General features: G+C 40.5%; 1 protein-coding gene across 2 annotated transcripts in view; it reads right to left on the bottom strand.

The window, feature by feature from the left end:
• cep162 (centrosomal protein 162kDa) overlaps window positions 1-15,218 on the bottom strand; it is a 49,761-nt gene extending 34,543 nt beyond the window's left edge. The window contains exons 1-4 of one of the 2 annotated variants that reach the window (XM_012963525.3): window positions 15,129-15,218; window positions 14,488-14,592; window positions 11,909-12,044; window positions 1,117-1,269 (exon numbers count right to left, since the gene is read on the bottom strand). In XM_012963525.3, coding sequence (XP_012818979.2) covers window positions 1,117-1,269; window positions 11,909-12,044; window positions 14,488-14,547 — 349 coding nt within the window. In that variant the 5' untranslated portion in view covers window positions 14,548-14,592; window positions 15,129-15,218. Of the gene's footprint in view, window positions 1-1,116; window positions 1,270-11,908; window positions 12,045-14,487; window positions 14,593-14,741; window positions 15,095-15,128 lie in introns of those variants that run through there. The other variant, XM_031902363.1, reaches the window with a different exon arrangement.
• Between the last annotated feature and the right edge of the window lie 5,021 nt (window positions 15,219-20,239).

Raw genomic sequence — 20,239 nt, 5'->3', positions numbered from 1 at the left:
AGCTAATTGTTAACATATTTTTACACACACCAATCTCACATAGTCGCACCTCCCTGCAGTGTTATAAGCAACTGCTGCAGCAAAATAAAAAAAAAGTACAGAAAAAAAATTGTAAACTTATATCTACAGGCTGAGAACTGTCTGGACTCAAGTGGTAATTTTTTGCTTTAAATAACATTTTGGAAAACAGTAAAAGGATCCAGTGACCTGGTAACAGATAGGAGAAGAAGTAACCACCGCTGAATACCCTTATGTACGTCAGTAGTGAGGTGAACCTGCATATCTTGACTTTTGCTTATGTTCTAATATAGTATCTTGTACATAACCTCCCAAAAATCTTTTATTACTGCAAAATATGGCTCTGCGATATATCCGTGTGAGGACTTAATACCAAAGCAAAAGCGTGGTCAAGTTTTTAATGATTTTTCCAACATAACAGAACATAAGGCTTTCACAGACTATAGCAAAGAAAGGTATTGTTATATTTCCCTACATAATAGTTAGCATGTAGCTCAGACCTAATTATCAATTACGGTATTAATTGAGATTTGACCCCTGCTAATCTACAGGCCAAACAAGTGGTTGGTCACCAATGCGCCAGGCCAAATCAGGCTGATACAGCTATCAAATCATAATGCAGGCCAAGGGAGAAATTTTGGTCAACGACTGAATCAACAAGCCACTGTTGTCTTCGCATGACAGAACATTTAAACCTATTCAATAGATATCTGCCTAATTTTTAGCCAGATATCCATCCGACACACGGTGCTACATTTTTGTACTGTTCAGTTTGAAAGAATGCATGCCCCCATGGCTACACAGCAAGTTATTTACAGTACAGTAAGTCTAATGTCCCACAAAGAGATTAGTCGCATGCGACAGATCTCTGCTACCTCAGGCAAACCAGAGGAAAGGCATTTCAGAGAGATTACTCGCTCATGGCAGCAGAGATCTATCGTGGGCGACTAATTTCTCAGTGACACATTACCCTTACAGTTCAGTACTGTTTCCAAAGAGTTCATTATTTTTTCTTTTGCTAGGTAAAGGTATATTATTGAAATGCATATAAACACTCTTGTTTTGTTCCTTTAATAGTAAATAATGAAAGCTTTTTACCATCAACATCTAGGCTGTCTCTATCAATTGACGCAGACACACGGTCATGATTTGACTGAATTTCTTCAATATATTCGATTTCCTCCTCCTCTTCTTTAATTGGGTGGGATGTTCTCTTTGATTTTATAAAGCTTCGAGATGTAGAAAGCAATTCTAAAGAGGCAGAGGAAGAAATATTAGCAAGATGTAAAATTTTCCAGTAGAAAAAAAGCTGATTTTAATTTGTGACAGTTGTAATTCAATACAAGATGGAATGCTCAAGTATCTCTACAGATTACATTTGAGGTGAAGAATTGCTGACCAGTAATTGTTTCAGTTTATCTTGCTTTTTACTTAGACTTTAAGCTCTATATTCTTCTTAGTATTTTGAATATTGATGGTAGCATATCTATCAGTTGGATTTGAATATACTTAGTGCTTAGTGATTTAATTTCTGTCACACAACTCACTGAAACTTGCGTATTATAATAAATAATAAATAAAATAATAAATAAAATACCCCACCTTGTAAAATATGAGGATATCGGAAGTCACCTCAGAGTTCCATGACCGGTATAGAAGTACTCGATCTTTGGCCTTGTGTCTTTATATGGTCATGGAATCCCTCAGAGACTTATAATATCCATTTTACAGCAGGGTGTATATTATTCACATATATAAACATTAATATCTAGCACATTGCTGTAGTTTTAAGACTTAAAGGAAAAGTAACACTAAATATTTTTAACTAAAAAAATCTATTCTACCCTGCCCCAATAATTGCCCTATCCTACAAAGCATTTATTATTTTGAATGCTGTAGTACAAAATACCTGTTAAAACTTGGCTTCCGGTCATTTGAAGAAAGGCGATACGGTGATGCAGGTGAAGTATCAGGGGAAGCGTCCACTATGCGGTGATCAATTGATCAAGTCTAGCCTGACTCCTTCCTATACAGAAGGAAGACTAGGCTCGATCTGCATAGTAGACGCTTCCCCTGCATCGCCGTATCGCCTTTCTTTTTTGTACCACAGCATTCAAAATAATAAATGGTTTGTAGGATATGGCAATTATTGGGGGAGGGTAGAATAGATTTTTTAGTTAAAAATTTTTAGTGTTACTTTTACTTTAAGATTTCTTTAATAATTTCATATACTGCAATGTTAAAATATTTTACCATCAGGACTTTCAGTGCTGTCAGAAGAACATGAATCATCTTGTAAACTTATATTAGCCTCCTTTTTTGACTTGTAATATTTTTCCAACTTTAAACATTTATCCAGCGTCCTGTTGAGAGACAAACTAGAGGGCTTTGGTTCTAGTACTATTGGAAAGGTATGCAGGACAGCAGGATATTGTATGAAAGTGGAAAGGGACAAATAAGAAAATCAGCTGATTAGTCTAGCAAACAACTACAAAATGACCAAGTTCATAAGTAAAATATCCCAACTAATTATTCCTCACCCATTTTCCAATACTTCTATTTCACTTCCATGAATATTTAAATAATGCTCAGCGGTTTTCTGCAATATACCATTTTTTGAATTTTTTTTTAAAACTGTTATAGAGTCGTTTCCTTTGCCTTGCTAAGGTTTCTTAATTAAAAATGCAGAGTCCTGCACGAAGATAAATGATGGATTTCCAAACAGGATCTTGGACCAGTGAGGTCAAAGTCAAAAGGACAGCATAACTACTGTTTTGTAATTAAAACTGGAAAACACATCATCATTACACTTTTCACATTTACAATTTTAAAAGCAAGCACAAAAGTTAATAACCGTTTAAAAATCCATATAGATCACATTTTCCTTAAGTACTTTATATCATTAAACAATACAGATTTACATTTACAATAATCATCCCATGCATTAGTATGTGCTTTGTTTTGTGTTGTTTAATTGGTGCAATGTTTTAGCACTAAGATACTAGAAGAACGTTTTCTTTCCAGCTCGCCAATGCAAATTCAGCAGCTGAAAAACTATTTCAAGCTTATTACCGTGGATATAAAAATTCTACACACCCCTGATAAAATGTCAGGTTCCTGTGCTGTACAAAAATGAGACAAAGATAAATAATTTCAGAAATTTTTCCACTTTTAATGTGACCTATAAACTGCACCACACAATTGAAAAACAAACTGAAATCTTTTAGGTGGAGGGAAGAAAACCAAAAAAAACTAAAATAATGTGGTTGCATAAGTGTGAACACCCTTAAACTAATACTTTGTTGAAGCACCTTCTGATTTTATTACAGCACTCAGTCTTTTTGGGTCTGAGTCTATCAGCATGGCACATTTTGACTTTGCAAGATTTGCCCACTCTTCTTTGCAGAAACAATCCAAATCTGTCAGATTGCAAGGGCATCTCCTGTGCACAGCCCTCTTCAGATCACCCCACAGATTTTCAATCGGATTCAGGTCTGGGCTCTGGCTGGGCCATTCCAAAACTTTAATCTTCTTCTTCTTCTCCTTTGTCGATTTGGATGTATGCTTTGGGTCATTGTCATGCTGAAAGATAAAGTTCCTCCTCATGTTCAGCTTTCTAACAGAAGCCTGAAGGTTTTGTGCCAATATTGACTGGTATTTGGAACTGTTCATAATTCCCTCTATCTTAACTAAGGCCCCAGTTCCAGCTGAAGAAAAACAGCCCCAAAGCATGATGCTGCCACCACCATGCTTCACTGTGGGTATGGTGTTCTTTTGGTGATGTGCAGCATTGTTTTTGCGCCAATTTTTTGAAATTATGGGCAAAAAGTTTAACCTTGGTGTAAGGGTACCTGGTGGTCTAGTGGGGCGGCGGGGACGCCTGCCGCCGCCTCCTCCGTTGCGGGGACGCCCGCCGGTTCTCCCTAGGCGCGGGCACGCGCGACGTGCGGCCCTGTAAGGCCGCTGCCTTGTGCGCTTGCGCGCTCGCGTCCGGCGCCTCTACGCATGCGCATCTACGCTCGGCGCGTGCATATGACGTCACGATTGCGCCAAATTCAAATATTTAAGGTGCTTCTAGCTTGAAATCATTGCCCAACGTAGGTTCTGCTTCCTGTAAGTTCCTGGGTGTGTTTCTCTGGTGTTCCTGCTGTGTTTTGACCTTAGCCTGTACCCGACCTTCTCTTGTTTGCTGCCTGTATTGACCTTGCCTGCTGCCTGGACCGACCATTGCCTGACCGACTATTCTACTGGATCCTGACATTGTACTGCATTGCCCGATTGTTGCTGACCCCGGCCCGTCCTGACTACGCTTGTGTTCCCCCACCTTCCTGTCATACAATTGGTTCCCGTGCCTGCTCAGAACTCTCTCCTCGGGTCTCTCACAACAAGTCCTGGCGGCATCCGAGTAGCGAAGGGCTCCTCCCGACGTAAAAGGCGGCGGTTATAGGCAGAAGCGTGAGCCGAGACCGGGTCCTTGGAGTCTGTTCTGGGTTCTGGGATACTGATCGTGACACTTGGTTTCATCAGACCATAACAACATTTCCCACATGCTTTTGGGAGACTTCAGATGTGTTTTTGCAAAATGTAGCCTGGCTTGGATGTTTTTCTTTGTAAGAAAAGGCTTTTGTCTTGCCACTCTACCCCATAGCCCAGACATATGAAGAATACGGGAGATTGTTGTCACATGTACCACACAGCCAGTACTTGCCAGATATTCCTGCAGATCCTTAAATGTTGCTGTAAGCCTCTTGGTAGCCTCCCTGACCAGTTTTCTTCTCGTCTTTTCATAAATTTTGGAGGGACGTCCAGTTCTTGGTAATGTCACTGTTGCGCCATATTTTTTCCACTTGATGATGACTGTCTTCACTGTGTTCCATGGTATATCTAATGCCTTGATAATACTTTTGAACCCTTCTCCTGACTGATATCTTTTAACAATGAGATCCCTCTGATGCTTTGGAAGCTCTCTGTGGACCATGGCTTTTGCTATGGGATGCGACTACAAAAATGTCAGGAAAGACCAACTAGAGCAGCTGAACTTTATTTGGGGTTAATCAGAGGCACTTTAAATGATGGCAGGTGTATGCTGACTCCTATATAACATGATTTTGAATGTGATTGCTTAATTCTGAACACAGCTACATCCCCAGTTAGAAGTGGGTGTGCACACGTATGCAACCACATTATTTTAGTTTTTTTGGTTTTCTTCCCTTCACCTAAAAGATTTCAGTTTGTTTTTCAAGTGGTACAATTTATAGGTCACATTAAAGGTGGAAAAAGTTCTGAAATGATTTATCTCAATTTTGTACAGCACAGGAACCTGACATTTTACCAGGGGTGTGTAAACTTTTTATACCCACTGTATTAATTTACCGTTACATTTTACTATTAATCTCTTTATTCAGGCCCCCTTTATTCATATTCCAGTCATTTAAACAACTGCTTGGTTGCTGCAGAAAACAGGACCCTAGCAACCAGACAGCTGCTGAATTTACAATCAGGAAAGATGCTATACAAAGGGCTAAATAACTAAAAAAAAAACACAAAAAATAAAAATAAAGACCAACTGTAAATAGTCACTGCATCATATTAAAAGGTAAACATGAACTGTCCCTTTGATAACTGTAAATATTGTAATAATACCTCTTTATTATATACTAGCATCATACATTGAAAAACACAGTAAGTTTGTACCAGCATGGCAGCTTGAGAAACGCGTCTTGCCAATATTCCATTTAGTTTTGTTAGTAAGAATTGATTCCTTATTCTCTTGTTGCTTCTTTAAATATTTTTGTGGCTTTGCTGCTTAAGAAAGAGGGGAAATAAACTACTGAAGGAAGAGAATACAGAAAAAAAAACAAAAATCTAGAAGAGAAAACATGCAGATAAGCAGTATCCACCCTCACCTGAAAGAAACATAAGCAAAGACAAACACCAAGAAAACAGAATATTATGAGGTTAAAAGAGAATCCAGTACTGTACAGGTATGGGACATTTAATCCAAAATGCTCATGACCTGGGTTTTTTTGTTTTTTTTTTTAAGTTTTTATTTTTGCATTTTTCAACTTAACATAAAAGTACAAAAGGACAATAATCAGAGGGGAAGCAGGGTGAAAGAGTAAGGAAGAGGAAAGAAAGGCAGAGTGTAGAGCTGGGGAGATTGGAACCAGTTTATCTTCATTGTTGTGATAAACAGTCTGTCGAGTTTTCTGGGGTTAACATCCAGAAAAAGCGGAGCACCACGTGGTGAAAAAATAAAATCAGTCTTTATTTAGTCATATTAAAACCGCACATGTACAGCATCAGGACTTACGCTTAACGCGTTTCGTGACCTCACATCACTTCATCAGAAGCTTACAGAAGCTTACTAAGCTTCTGATGAAGTGACGTGAGGTCACGAAACGCGTTAAGCGTAAGTCCTGATGCTGTACATGTGCCGTTTTAATGTGACAAAATAAAGACTGATTTTATTTTTTCACCACGTGGTGCTCCGCTTTTTCTGGATGTTATCTATTTGTTTTGGGGCCATTGGGAGTTGGTCCGTGAGTAGAACACGTGGATGAGTGACGGTAAGTGCTCCCGTGTTGATATAACTATTCTGCGAGTTTTCTGGGGTTTCATGGAAGATCAACCAGGCGTTCTGGGTTTTTAAGAATGTAAATAAAGTTCAAGTTTTATCCATTCTCTGGCTGACCATGATGCTTTGCGAGCCACTTTCTTCAGAGATCAACCGGGGGCCCCATATTGCATGAAATTTTTTTGGACAACTCCGTGCGAGGTAAGTCAGCTTCTGGTTGGTAAGGGTGTTGTTGACTAGAGTTCTCCAGAACGGTAGGGTTGGGGGGGGCCAAGGATTTCCATTGTGAAAGAATGGCTTTTTTGGCAGGACCTGGGGTTTCCCGAATAAGGGATCTCTCCGTAATTTGTATCCCCATACCTTAAAATTATTTAAACATTTATTAAACCCAATACAATTGTTTTGCCACTAATAAGGAATAATTGTATCTTAGTAAGTATAAGCACAAGGTACTGTTTTATTATTACAGAGGAAAATGAAATCATTTTTAAAAATGAGATTTTCTTAAAATGTAGTCTATGGGAGATGGCCTTTCCATAACTTGGATCTTTCTAAATAACGTGTTCCGAAAATATGAATTCCAAACCTGTATAATATTTAAGAGCTATCATGTCAATAGAAGTGTTAGGAAAGAAATGTCCCAAAACAGACTCTGGCAGGCAAACTGAGTATGCCACAGATAGTGGACCCAATAACTTGTTTGCTTGGAGTCACAGATGAAACACTACCCACCAACGCAGCCAGAGTTAGGCTACGCACGCACGCACGCAGTAAAGACAACTTAGATACTTAGAACAAGTGTGACCAACTTGACATAACTAAACGCAATCACCTATATAGTGAAAACTGCAATGCCTAGCGATAGTATCCTCGACTTGGCACCATTCCAATGTCAGTATATCAAACACTGTTTTGTATTTTGTGTTGTTGTAAAATCAATAAAAAATTTACCTTTTTTTTTTTTTTAAAAAAAAGGAAAGAAATGTCTCAAAACATAGTAACATAGTAAGTTAGGTTGAAAAAAGACATACGTCCATCAAGTTCAACCATAATGCCTATATATAACCTGCCTAACTACTAGTTGATCCAGAGGAAGGCAAAAAACCCCATCTGAAGCCTCTCTAATTTGCCGCAGAGGGGAAAAAATTCCTTCCTGACTCCAAGATGGCAATCGGACCAGTCCTTGGATGAACTAGTACTAAGAGCTATCTCCCATAACCCTGTATTCCCTCACTTGCTAAGAATCCATCCAGCCCCTTCTTAAAGTTATATAATGTATCAGCCAGTACGACTGATTCGGGGAGGGAATTCCAGAACTTCACAGCTCTCACTGTAAAAAATCCTTTCCGAATATTTAAATGGAACCTCACTTCTTCTAAACGGAGTGGGTGCCCTCGTGTCCGTTGGAAGGACCTACTGGTAAATAAAGCATTAGAAAGGTTATTATATGATCCCCTTATATATTTATACATAGTTATCACGTCACCTCTTAAGCGCCTCTTCTCCAGTGTAAACAGACCCAACTTGGCCAGTCTTTCTTCATAACTGAGACTTTCCATACCAGCTTAGTTGCCCTTCTCTGGACCCTCTCTAACTCAATAATGTCCCGTTTGAGCACTGGAGACCAAAACTGAACAGCATATTCTAGATGGGGCCTTACCAGCGCTCTGTAAAGGGGAAGAATAACCCCCTCCTCCCGTGAATCTATACCCCTTTTAATACAGCTCAAAACCTTGTTTGCCCTTGCAGCTGCTGCCTGGCATTGCTTGCTACAGCCAAGTTTATTATCTACAAGGACTCCAAGGTCCTTCTCCATTATGGATTTGCCTAGTGCAGTCCCATTAAGGGTATACGGGGCTTGCATATTTTTACATCCCAGGTGCATGACCTTACATTTATCCACATTAAATCTCATCTGCCACTTAGCTGCCCAGATTGCCAGTTGGTCAAGATCCTGCTGCAGGGATGTCACATCCTGGATAGAATTGACTGGTCTGCAGAGTTTTGTGTCATCTGCAAACACTGATACATTACTCATAATACCCTCCCCTAAGTCATTTATGAACAAATTAAACAAAAGTGGACCCAGTACAGAACCCTGAGGGACCCCACTGAGAACCTTATTCCAAGTAGAGAATGTGCCATTAACAACCACCCTCTGTACCCGATCCTGTAGCCAGTTTTCTATCCATGTGCAAACGACTTCACTAAGACCAATAGACCTTAGCTCAGAAAGCAGTCGTTTGTGGGGAACGGTATCAAATGCTTTGGCAAAATCCAAATAGATTATATCTACTGCATCCCCACTGTCCAGCTTCTTACTTACCTCATCATAAAAAGCAATTAAATTGGTCTGACATGACCTGTCCTTTATAAAGCTATGCTGATTACTGCTCATATTGCCATTCTCCACTACATAATTTTGTATGTGATCCCTTAACAAGCCTTCAAATAACTTGCCCACCACGGATGTCAAACTTACAGGCCTATAATTGCCAGGCTGAGATCTTACTCCCTTTTTAAATATGGGAATGACATTCGCCTTCTTCCAATCCCTAGGTACCATACCTGATGAAAGAGAGTCTGAGAATATCAGAAACAAGGGCCACTGCAATTCTGCCCCTAGCTCTCTCAGTACCCGAGGGTGTATTCCATCTGGCCCAGGTGCCTTGTTTACATTTATCGTGTGTAACCCTTTAAGCACCATATCCTGTGCCAACCACTGTGTATTTGGAGCTGAGGCAACAGTGCAGCTCTTAGGTGGGACTTAGCCCTCTGGCTCCTCTACTGTATACACAGAAGAAAAGAACTGGTTAAGCACATCTGCCTTTTCTGTATCCGCTGTAACCATATTGTTACTATAACTCAATGGGGCCACACCCTCAACCTGCATCTTTTTACTATTAATATACTTAAAAAACTATTTTGGGGTTAGTCTTGGCCTCGGCCGCGACGCACTCCTCATTTTCTATCTTTGCCTTCCGGATTGCTGTTTTACAACACTTGTTATAGTGTTTATAATCATTAAACGCAGCTACTGTCCCCTCTGACTTATATTTCTGAAAAGCTTTCCTTTTTCTCCCTATTAACTTCTTTACCTCAGAGTTAAGCCACATAGGGTGATTCTTAACACTTCTACTTTTTCTTATTAATGGAATGAATTGAGAACAGTAATGATTTAATATCATTTTAAATGACAACCATTTCTGCTCTGTGTTTTTATCAGAAAACATAATGCCCCAATCTATGCCCTGAAGCGCTGCCTTTAAGGAGCTAAAATTTGACTTCCTAAAATTTAGTGTCTTAGTTGCCCCCGTGTAAATTTGTTTCCTGCACCAAACATCAAATGAAATAACATTATGGTCACTATTACCCAGGGGTTCAACCACTTGCACATTTGCTAAACGTTCTGGGTCATTAGAGATCACTAGATCTAGTATAGCATGGTTCCTGGTTGGCTCCTCAACAACCTGTGCCATAAAGTTGTCATGCAGCAAGTTTATAAACTTGTTCCCATTTACTGTCCTGGCAGTACTATTGCCCCAGTCAATATCAGGGTAATTAAAATCCCCCATTATTATCACTTGCCCCAAACTAGCAGCCTTTTCTATTTGCAACAGGAGCTGGGCCTCCTCCTCTTCGCTTACATTAGGGGGTCTATAGCATACCCCTACAATTAGCTTGGTAGATTCTTTACTATCTGTGAGAAGCTCAACCCGTAAGGATTCAGCTCCCTCTGTTACCCCCATCACTTCCTCCTTAATATTTGCTTTTAATTCCTACTTAACGAACAGACACACTCCTCCTCCTTTTCTATTGCCCCTGTCCCTCCGAAACAATGTATACCCCCCAATATTAACAGCCCAGTCATGAGACTCATTCAACCAAGTTTCAGCAACACCAATCACATCATATTTCCGCTCCAACGCCAGTACCTCCAGCTCTCCCATTTTACCAGTCAGACTCCTTGCATTGGTAAACATACATTTAATACTGGTTCCGGCGTGAGAATGACGTGTAAACAACTTATGGGCCTCCCTGCCATTATCAGTATCCCAAAGCAAGTCTCCTACCCCATTTTCCCTTACTATGCCCACTACCTCATCTATCCTGTCTACCACAGAATTTCCCGCTGCACCCTCCCCCCCCCACTCCTAGTTTAAAATCTCCTCCAACCCGCTAGCCATCTTTTCCCCCAAAGCAGCTGCCCCATCATCATTGAGGTGCAGCCCATCCCTGGCAAAGAGCTTGTAGCCGATTGAGAAATCAGCCCAGTTCTGGAGAAACCCAAAGCCCTCCTCCCTGCACCAATCTCTCAGCCACGCATTAATCTCCCTAAGCTCCCGCTGCCTTCTTAATGTTGCTCGTGGCACAGGTAATATCTGAAAATTACTTTGGAAGTCCTCGCCCTCAACTTCGCACCTAGCTTTTTAAAATCATTCTTGAGGACTTCCCCCCCTCCTCTAACTTTGTCATTGGTACCTATGTGTACCAAGACCGCCGGGTCTTCCCCAGCCCCTCCCAACAATCTGTCCACTCGTTCCACCACATGCCGAACCCTAGCACCAGGCAAACAGACTAGTTATTAGTACATTTAGAAGAGCATTTCAAGGCAATAGGCAAATATAACACAATTTGATTGCAGTAATTTTTGGCAGCAAGTGATGTTTTAAATGTTTTCTTTGCGCTTTATTCATTGAACAACCACATACCATTTTAATGCGCTATATTCATTGAAACCACATACCATTTTTCTGATTATATGTAGCAATTTAATTTTCCTTCACATTAAATAACTTTAAGGCCTTATTGACTATGCAAAGACTCACACTATTTCTTTAGCACTTTGTAGCTTGCCTCATTCAGATACATAAGTAAGGCAAATGTCAGACGAGGCGTAGGGCGGATATTTTCGGCAAGCGGACAAACGCTTGCCAAAAATTCCGCCCTACGCCTTCTACATGTAGAAGGCGTAGGGCGAAATTTTCGGCAAGCGTTTTTCCGCTTGCCGAAAATATCCGCCCTACGCCTCGTCTGACATTAGCCTTAGGGAGCACCAATTAGGGCAAGTGGCTACAAATGTGTTGTGCCCACAGCACTGCTCCTTGCACCTTGGTCTGGATTTAGTGCAAGATGCATGGTGCAGGCTGTACTCAAATACTCTGCTAATGCTCTGCAAATGAGCACTAAGGAACACTATTGTGCACCCCTTTGTGCAGTATCACTTGCCGCATGTGATTTGATAAATGTCCTCTCTAGGGTTTTGAAGTAATAAATGTCATAACATTGCAAATGCTGATTTCTGATATTTACCTCTATCATCAGAATCATCTTCAGCAGTCCACCAAGGGGAAGAGTCCTTTTTGTTGTTTTTTTTACTTCTGGGTTTTCCAAGATTTTCAAGCACAGAAGACCTTTTGGAACCTTCAAATGAATCATCTGAAAGAGACTAAACAGCAGCAAATTTTAAGTATCAAGAACACTTTATAAAAAGCAAAATGACAATGTATTATTTGAATCAGCAAAGTATTCCCTGCAAAAAGATTTCAAACCCCAAATCAAACACAATGGCCCTCACAGTAAAGAGTTTAGTGCCCAAAACAACACACACAATAGCATACATGTGCAAACCAGCTCATATGCATGTTAAAAAAAAATTGCTTTGAAGATGGCGCAGGGAATGGCAAGGTTTCTGATATGCTCTTTCTGTGGATACACAAAAACAAATAGGAAGTATCAGGACGCTAAACACTGCTCAAATAATTAATGTAACTCGGGTCCCTTTTCTAGAACTTTATGTTCACCGAACTAGACCCAACTACAGTAAAATAAAATTGATGATGCCGTAGATAACTAAGGATTTATGTACAAGAAAGACAATAAAAATATATTGTTTGGATAGATACAAACTATTACCATGCTACAATACTAATATAAAAAATGTGAGTGAATGAGCTGAAGTTATCAAATATGTAATATACTTACATTTATCACAACACACCTCAATAAGTGACTGGCTTACTACATAAAAAAATTATTAAAATATTAAAATACACATGAAAAAAATGAAGTTCTCAGAAGTGCAGCATATATTGGTAAAAGTGGTTTGCCAATCAATGAAAAAAGAAAATAGTTCACTGCTTCATCTTTTACCCTGTTTCCATTATTTGGACAAACCCAGCCACAACCCGGCCACAGCAAAGAAGAGAGCAGTCAGTAAAGTTTAAAGAGTAGAAGTGGCTGGAAAGGGGGAACTACCATACAACAGAACCCACGATCTGGGAACCTCGTCCCCTGGCGGGCTTTGCTGGATGGTAGTTACACCACTAGAGAAGGGGCAGAGAGAGCATACTGTATGATCATAAGTTCACAACTGCACAATTACAGTTTTGGATACCCCTAAAAGCCCTCAAGTCCACGCAGTACCGATTTTAGGGTGAATACTAATGTTTTGTCATATATATTCTATTCAACCATAGCAGAATAATTGAAAGACAACATTGTTATTTTAAGAAAAGTGGAGTACAGAGTGGGCTTCAACCAAAAAGAATCTGGTATAGTCCCCATGACATGGCAGACCCAATCAAATAGATTGTAACTAAGTCAACCATTATTGAAAATGAAATGGTGACTGGGGCAGCATTTCTCCCTTTATCAGTATCAACAATACAAAATGAACTTCTGGTTAAAGAATACGGTTACAACCCTGTTTGCTAGAATTCATAAAATATATTTTAAGTCACACTTAAAGGAGAAAGAAAGGCAAAGTCACTTGGGGGTGCCAAAATGTTAGGCACCTCCAAGTGACTTTAATCGCTAACCCCGTACCCCGGGCTGGTGCCCCTGTACGGAGAAAACCGCACCAGCCCGGGGTAGCAGCGATCCTTCCGGGTTCCCTGCGCGCGCATGCGCAGTAGAGTGAAAAGCGGAACTTTAACAGAAAAGTTTGCTTTTAACTCTACTGCGCATGCGCCAACCACTGGCATTCTCAGAAAGGAAGCAGGAAGGAGGAAGCGCTGCGCTCCAGGTACCCTGGGCTGGTGCTGTTTTCTCCGTACAGGGGCACCAGCCCGGGGGTACGAGGTAAGCGATTAAAGTCACTTGGGGGTGCCTAACATTTTGGCACCCCCAAGTGACTTTGCCTTTCCTTCTCCTTTAAGACCATCTACAGCCTTCCTACATTTGAATTCCTATTTTTCCTTTAAAGGCTGAAGTTAATGGATGGGTGCCTTTTTTAACCTCATCTATATTTAGGGCAATGTCATACAGGGCTTTTTTTGTCACCTGTGTAAAATTAAGGCCATGAGATGGCAGGCAGGGGAGAAAATACCCTGTGTGCCATTGTCCTAAAATCTCATATATAGATTTAGCAAAAGGGCACTCATAATCTGTAGAAAGCTTAACAAAGTAAACAAAATGGTCCAGGTGCTCCAACCCCAAAACCCTCAGCTCCAGGGAACGGACAAACCTTTAACATCAAACAAAGAAAACCAGGGGAAGGGCACTCTGATAATCCAAAAACAGGCCTTTCCAATAGTTAAAAGGAAAAATCTTTATTATATACTCATCTCAAAAAAGCCTAAACACAATAACCTTTGGATTGATCAAATGCCCAAAAATATCTTGCCATAGAATATGATCGTAATCACTTGGCCCATGCCTTGGCAAGACTAGTATCATTTCAAAATGCAGTAGTGAAAGCGTGATTAAAATTCTATTCAACATAGTATTATCAGGCATTTTGTTGCCTGCCTATAACTGCAGTTTACATAGGTGACATATTCTACAAATGCCATTGCCCTAAAGCATCTAATCAACAATAAACCTTTACAAAATGTTAAAAATGAAGATACAATAGAAACAATGACAGGATAGCAAAATACTCAAATTACCTCTTTCAAAAACTGTTCAAACTGTTCATCCAGCTCCTCTTTGGACATCCGATAGGCCATGTTTGCTCCGAGCTTGTTTTTTCCTTACACATTCAAAGGCAATAACTAATAAGAAACAACAAGCATATTTAATGTGTAAGTCAGTGGGTGGGAGACCTTGCGCTGATGAATAAAAAGGACATGAATGCAGTGGTGCTGTCTTGACCAATGTACCAAAAAGGGATTACACACAGATTGCAGAATGCTTGTAGTACCTGCTTGTTGGGAGTGAGAGAACTCTGCTTCTGGGGCCAGGCAGCATAACTGATAGCTAGCGCACACATCAGTAAAGACAATCAGACTAAAATCTCTTTGTGGCCAACAGTATTTGCATTAGGATATGACCATTAAAACCCAAAGTGAACCTCAGATTATTGGCCCTATTATTCGCAAATTGATGCAATCATAAAACCTAAGATCAGTGGCCACTGCTATATGCATAAAGATATAGCAGCTAAACTTCACATTAGTGCCCCCTTGCTATCGGCACTAAGTAATGACTGTCACACTCCCATACCACTGTTTCTCCAATATCAGACCAAAGATCAGCAGGGAGAAAGCGAGGTACGGGATCTACGCTACCCCACCGCGACCATACGAACCTTTCTCTTCATAAAACTGTTGAACTCGACTGAAAAGCCGCCGTTGCTAGGTTATTAGGCGCCGACTAGTTGCTGTGACGTAATTTCCGGTTATGCGGAACGCAAACACGGAAATAAAATATAGTATTGCGCTTGTGAAATACTGACTGGCGGAACTGTGAAAGGATGCCCTAAAATATAATCAATTAATTTATGGCACATTAAGCAGTTTTGTATTAGGGCTTTTGCCTTTCTGTTTTGACGAATTATATACAGTCGCTCTCTTTGTTGCTTATAAGGAAATCGATTTTTTTAGACAAAAACACAAATGCTAGAATTTTATTTGAGTGTTTTGATGATAACTGAAAATTGCTCGAAATACATTTTTTAGTAATGTAATCATTTAATCATGTAGCTAACCTAAATATCTTAATGGGGAATTGTTATTAGCGTCTTTTTTATTGATCTTGTTTTTTTATAATTATGAATTTTGAATTTCCCAGCTATTTACCATGGCAAATATTTTTTGACGCTTTTGGCATTTATCTTAGTGACCCTGAGACTTGGAGGGGTGTCAATGACCCTGTCCTTGAGGCAGTGGAACCTGCCCATATGATGGAGGAAAAAGGAAGACTAGTCATGCAGTGGGGCTTTTCATGCCAATCCCTTTAAATTAAAATGTTGTAATTCGCATATTGGCTTAATTGTGCCATGGAATGAAATAATATAGTCGAGAGATTGGTGTAGAGAGAAAGACTTCAGTGATGATGGTGCCGCTGCTTTGGGGTATGGTGGAGTATGGTTAGAGGTTGGAGGAAATGTTAAACCAGGCATGGGGAGCAGTGAGTAATTCTGTGGAAGATAGTTTAGATGAGGTAGTGGGCATAGTAAGGGATAAGGGTAATTGGTGTTGCTGAAACATGACTAAATGACTCACATGATTGGGCAATAAATATAGTTTTGGAGGGACAGAGGCAATGGAAAAGGAGCAGGGGTATGTTTTCTTGTAAGCAGGATTTAAAAGCCAATATTAATGAGGAAGTAATGAAAAATGAGGGAGCTGAAGCCTTATGAGTGGAGCTTTGCACAGATAGTATGGCAAATGAATTGAGGGGGTATGCTATAGATCCCATAATGTAAGTGAAGAGAAAGAGGCTGATAGAAAAGGCAGCTGGTTTGGGGCAAGTAATGATAATGGAGGATTTTAATAACCCAGATTAACTGGAGCAACATTACTGCTAGAACAGTAAATGGGAACAAGCTAATAAACTTGTTGCATGATCATTTTACGTTACAGGTTGTTGAGGAGCCAACCACTGGGGTCAGATGGAAAACACCCTTGGGTACTGAGAGAGCTGAATTCAGTTTTGGACTGGCCTCTATTTTTGACTTTCTCACGCTAGTTTTCATCTGGTATGGTACGTATGCCCAGTAAGTTTGACATTTGTGCTGGGCAAGTTATTTGAAGACTTGTAAAGGGATCACATTTAAAATGATGTGTTGGAGAATGGCATTCTGAGCAGTAATCAGCATGGCAATTATGTACAGTATCTGACCAGCCCACAGCCCTAATGCATGGATACCATGCAAGCTATGCTTTTCCAAAGCATGTGATGCACCGCCCCACAAACCTCTGCTTTCTAAACTAAGGTCTGTTGGTCTTAGTGAAGAGTGTGGTTCTTAATGGTACATTCCCTACTTGGAGTAAGATTCAGTATTGGGTCCACTTTTACTTAACTTGTGAAATGCAATTAGGGGAAGGTATTGTAAGTAATGTATGAGTGTTTGTAGATGTCACAAAACTATGCAGCCCAATTAATTATTATTATTATTAACATTTATTTATAAAGCGCCAACATATTCTGCAGCGCTGTACAATAAGTGGGTTTCATAAATTGGACATACAGAGTAACATACAGTGGCTTGCAAAAGTATTCGGCCCCCTTGAACTTTTCCATATTTTGTCACATTACAGCCACAAACATGAATCAATTTTATTGGAATTCCACGTGAAAGACCAATACAAAGTGGTGTACACGTGAGAAGTGGAACGAAAATCATACATGATTCCAAACATTTTTTACAAATAAATAATTGCAAAGTGGGGTGTGCGTAATTATTCAGCCCCCTGAGTCAATACTTTGTAGAACCACCTTTTGCTGCAATTACAGCTTTTAGGGTATGTCTCTACCAGCTTTGCACATCTAGAGACTGAAATCCTTGCCATTCTTCTTTGAAAAACAGCTCCAGCTCAGTCAGATTAGATGAACAGCAGTTTTCAGATCTTGCCACAGACTCTCGATTGGATTTAGATCTGGACTTTGACTGGGCCATTCTAACACATGGATATGTTTTGTTTTAAACCATTCCATTGTTGCCCTGGCTTTATGTTTAGGGTCGTTGTCCTGCTGGAAGGTGAACCTCCGCCCCAGTTTCAAGTCTTTTGCAGACTCCAAGAGGTTTTCTTCCAAGATTGCCCTGTATTTGGCTCCATCCATCTTCCCATCAACTCTGACCAGCTTCCCTGTCCCTGCTGAAGAGAAGCCCCCCAGAGCATGATGCTGCCACCACCATATTTGACAGTGGGGATGGTGTGTTCAGAGTGATGTGCAGTGTTAGTTTTCCACCACACATAGCGTTTTGCATTTTGGCCAAAAAGTTCCATTTTGGTCTCATCTGACCAGAGCACCTTCATCCACATGTTTGCTGTGTCCCCCACATGGCTTGTGGCAAACTGCAAATGGGACTTCTTATGGTTTTCTGTTAACAATGGCTTTCTTCTTGCCACTCTTCCATAAAGGCCAACTTTGTGCAGTGCACGACTAATAGTTGTCCTATGGACAAATTCCCCCACCTGAGTTGTAGATCTCTGCAGCTCGTCCAGAGTCACCATGGGCCTCTTGGCTGCATTTCTGATCAGCGCTCTCCTTGTTCGGCCTGTGAGTTTAGGTGGACGGCCTTGTCTTGGTAGGTTTACAGTTGTGCCATACTCCTTCCATTTCTGAATGATCGCTTGAACAGTGCTCTGTGGGATGTTCAAGGCTTTGGAAATCTTTTTGTAGCCTAAGCCTGTTTTAAATTTCTCAATAACTTTATCCCTGACCTGTCTGGTGTGTTCTTTGGACTTCATGGTGTTGTTGCTCCTAATATTCTCTTAGACAACCTCTGAGGCCGTCACAGAGCAGCTGTATTTGTACTGACATTAGATTACACACAGGTGCACTCTATTTAGTCATTAGCACTCATCAGGCAATGTCTATGGGCAACTGACTGCACTCAGACCAAAGGGGGCTGAATAATTACGCACACCCCACTTTGCAGTTATTTATAAAAAATGTTTGGAATCATGTATGATTTTCGTTCCACTTCTCACGTGTACCCCACTTTGTATTGGTCATTCACGTGGAATTCCAATAAAATTGATTCATGTTTGTGGCTGTAATGTGACAAAATGTGGAAAAGTTCAAGGGGGCCGAATACTTTTGCAAGCCACTGTATAAAGCAATCAATAAACGATACAAGAGGTGAAGAGAGCCCTGCTGAAAAGAGCTTACAATCTACAAGGAGAAAGGGTTGAGACACAAGGTGTGGGAATGGGCATGACCAGAGTTGTGAGAGGTGTGGCACAGGTTATTGCTTTTAGCAGCACTCTGAGGTTATGTTAAAATAGATTAGGGTAAGATTCTCTAAATAAATGTGTTTTTAGAGATCTCTTGAAGGCAGAGAGATTGGGAGAAAATCTGACAGTTTGTGGGAGCGAATTCCAGAGAAGGGGGGCAGCCCTTGCAAAGTCTTGAATGCGAGTGTGTGAGGAGGGAATGAGAGCGGAGTTGAGGAGCAGGTCAGTAGAGGAGCGTAATAAGTGGGTTGGATGGTGTCTAGACATAAGTTCCGAGATGTAGGGTGGGGCAGAGTTATGAACTGCTTTGAATGTGAGTCATTAGTTTGAATTTTATCCTGGATGGTAGGGGAAGCCAGTGCAGGGATTGGCAGAGTGGCGCGGCAGAGGAGGAGTGGTTGGAGAGGTGTATGAGCCTGGCAGCAGTATTCATTATGGACTGGAGAGGGAACAGTCTTTGGAGGTGAAGGCCAATTAATAGGGAGTTACAGTAGTCCGGCCGAGATATTATAAGAGAGTGAATAAGAATTTTGGCAGCATCTTGGGTGATAAATGATCGTATTTTGGAAATATTTCTTAGGTGAAAGTGACATGATTTGATAAGTGACTGGATATGAGGAGTGAAGGACAGGGCAGAATCAAGGATAACCCCAAGGCACCGGGCCTGGGAAGATGGGGTGATGGTAGAATTGTTAACCTTTCCAACCAGAATGTAACATCCTTGTGGCTACTAAAGAGTTAATCTCAAGCTGCAGGCATACCTTCTGTTCTCTCAATAGTGCCTTTAAGTCTCCCCATATATAATGTATCAGCCAGTACGACTGATTTGGGGAGGGAATTCCACAACTTCACAGCTCTCACTGTAAAAAATCCTTTCCGAATATTTAAACGGAACCTCCCTTCTTCTAAACGAAGTGGGTGCCCTCGTGTCCGTTGGAAGGACCTACTGGTAAATTAAACATTAGAAAGGTTATTATATGATCCCTTTATATATTTATACATAGTTATCATGTCACCTCTTAAAGGAACAGTAACACCAAAAAATGAAAGTGTATAAAAGTAACTAAAATATAATGTGCTGCTGCCCTGCACTGGTAAAAGGTGTGTGTTTACTTCAGAAAGTCTACTATAATTTATATAAATAAGCTGCTGTGTAGTATGGGGGCAGCCATTCGAAGGAGAAAAGGCACAAGCACATAGCAGATAACAGATAAAACACTATTGTATTCTACAGAACTTGTCTGTTATCTGCTATGTAACCTGTGCCTTTTCTCCTTTTTTCCAGCTTGAATGGCTGCCCCCATGGCCACATAGCAGCTTATTATATAAATTATAGTAGTGTTACTGTAGCAAACACACCAGTTTTACCAGTGCAGGGCAACAGTGCATTATATTTTTATTACTTTAAAGCTCTTTTATTTTTTGGTGTTACTGTTCCTTTAAGCGCCTCTTCTCCAGTGTAAACAGACCCAACTTGGCCAGTCTTTCTTCATAACTGAGACTTTCCATACCC

The sequence above is a fragment of the Xenopus tropicalis genome, chromosome 5 (genome assembly GCF_000004195.4).
Source record: "Xenopus tropicalis strain Nigerian chromosome 5, UCB_Xtro_10.0, whole genome shotgun sequence".
NCBI classification, from domain to species: domain Eukaryota; kingdom Metazoa; phylum Chordata; class Amphibia; order Anura; family Pipidae; genus Xenopus; species Xenopus tropicalis.
Note: the sequence above shows the minus strand (reverse complement) of the source record. Positions and strands in the feature narration are given on the sequence as shown.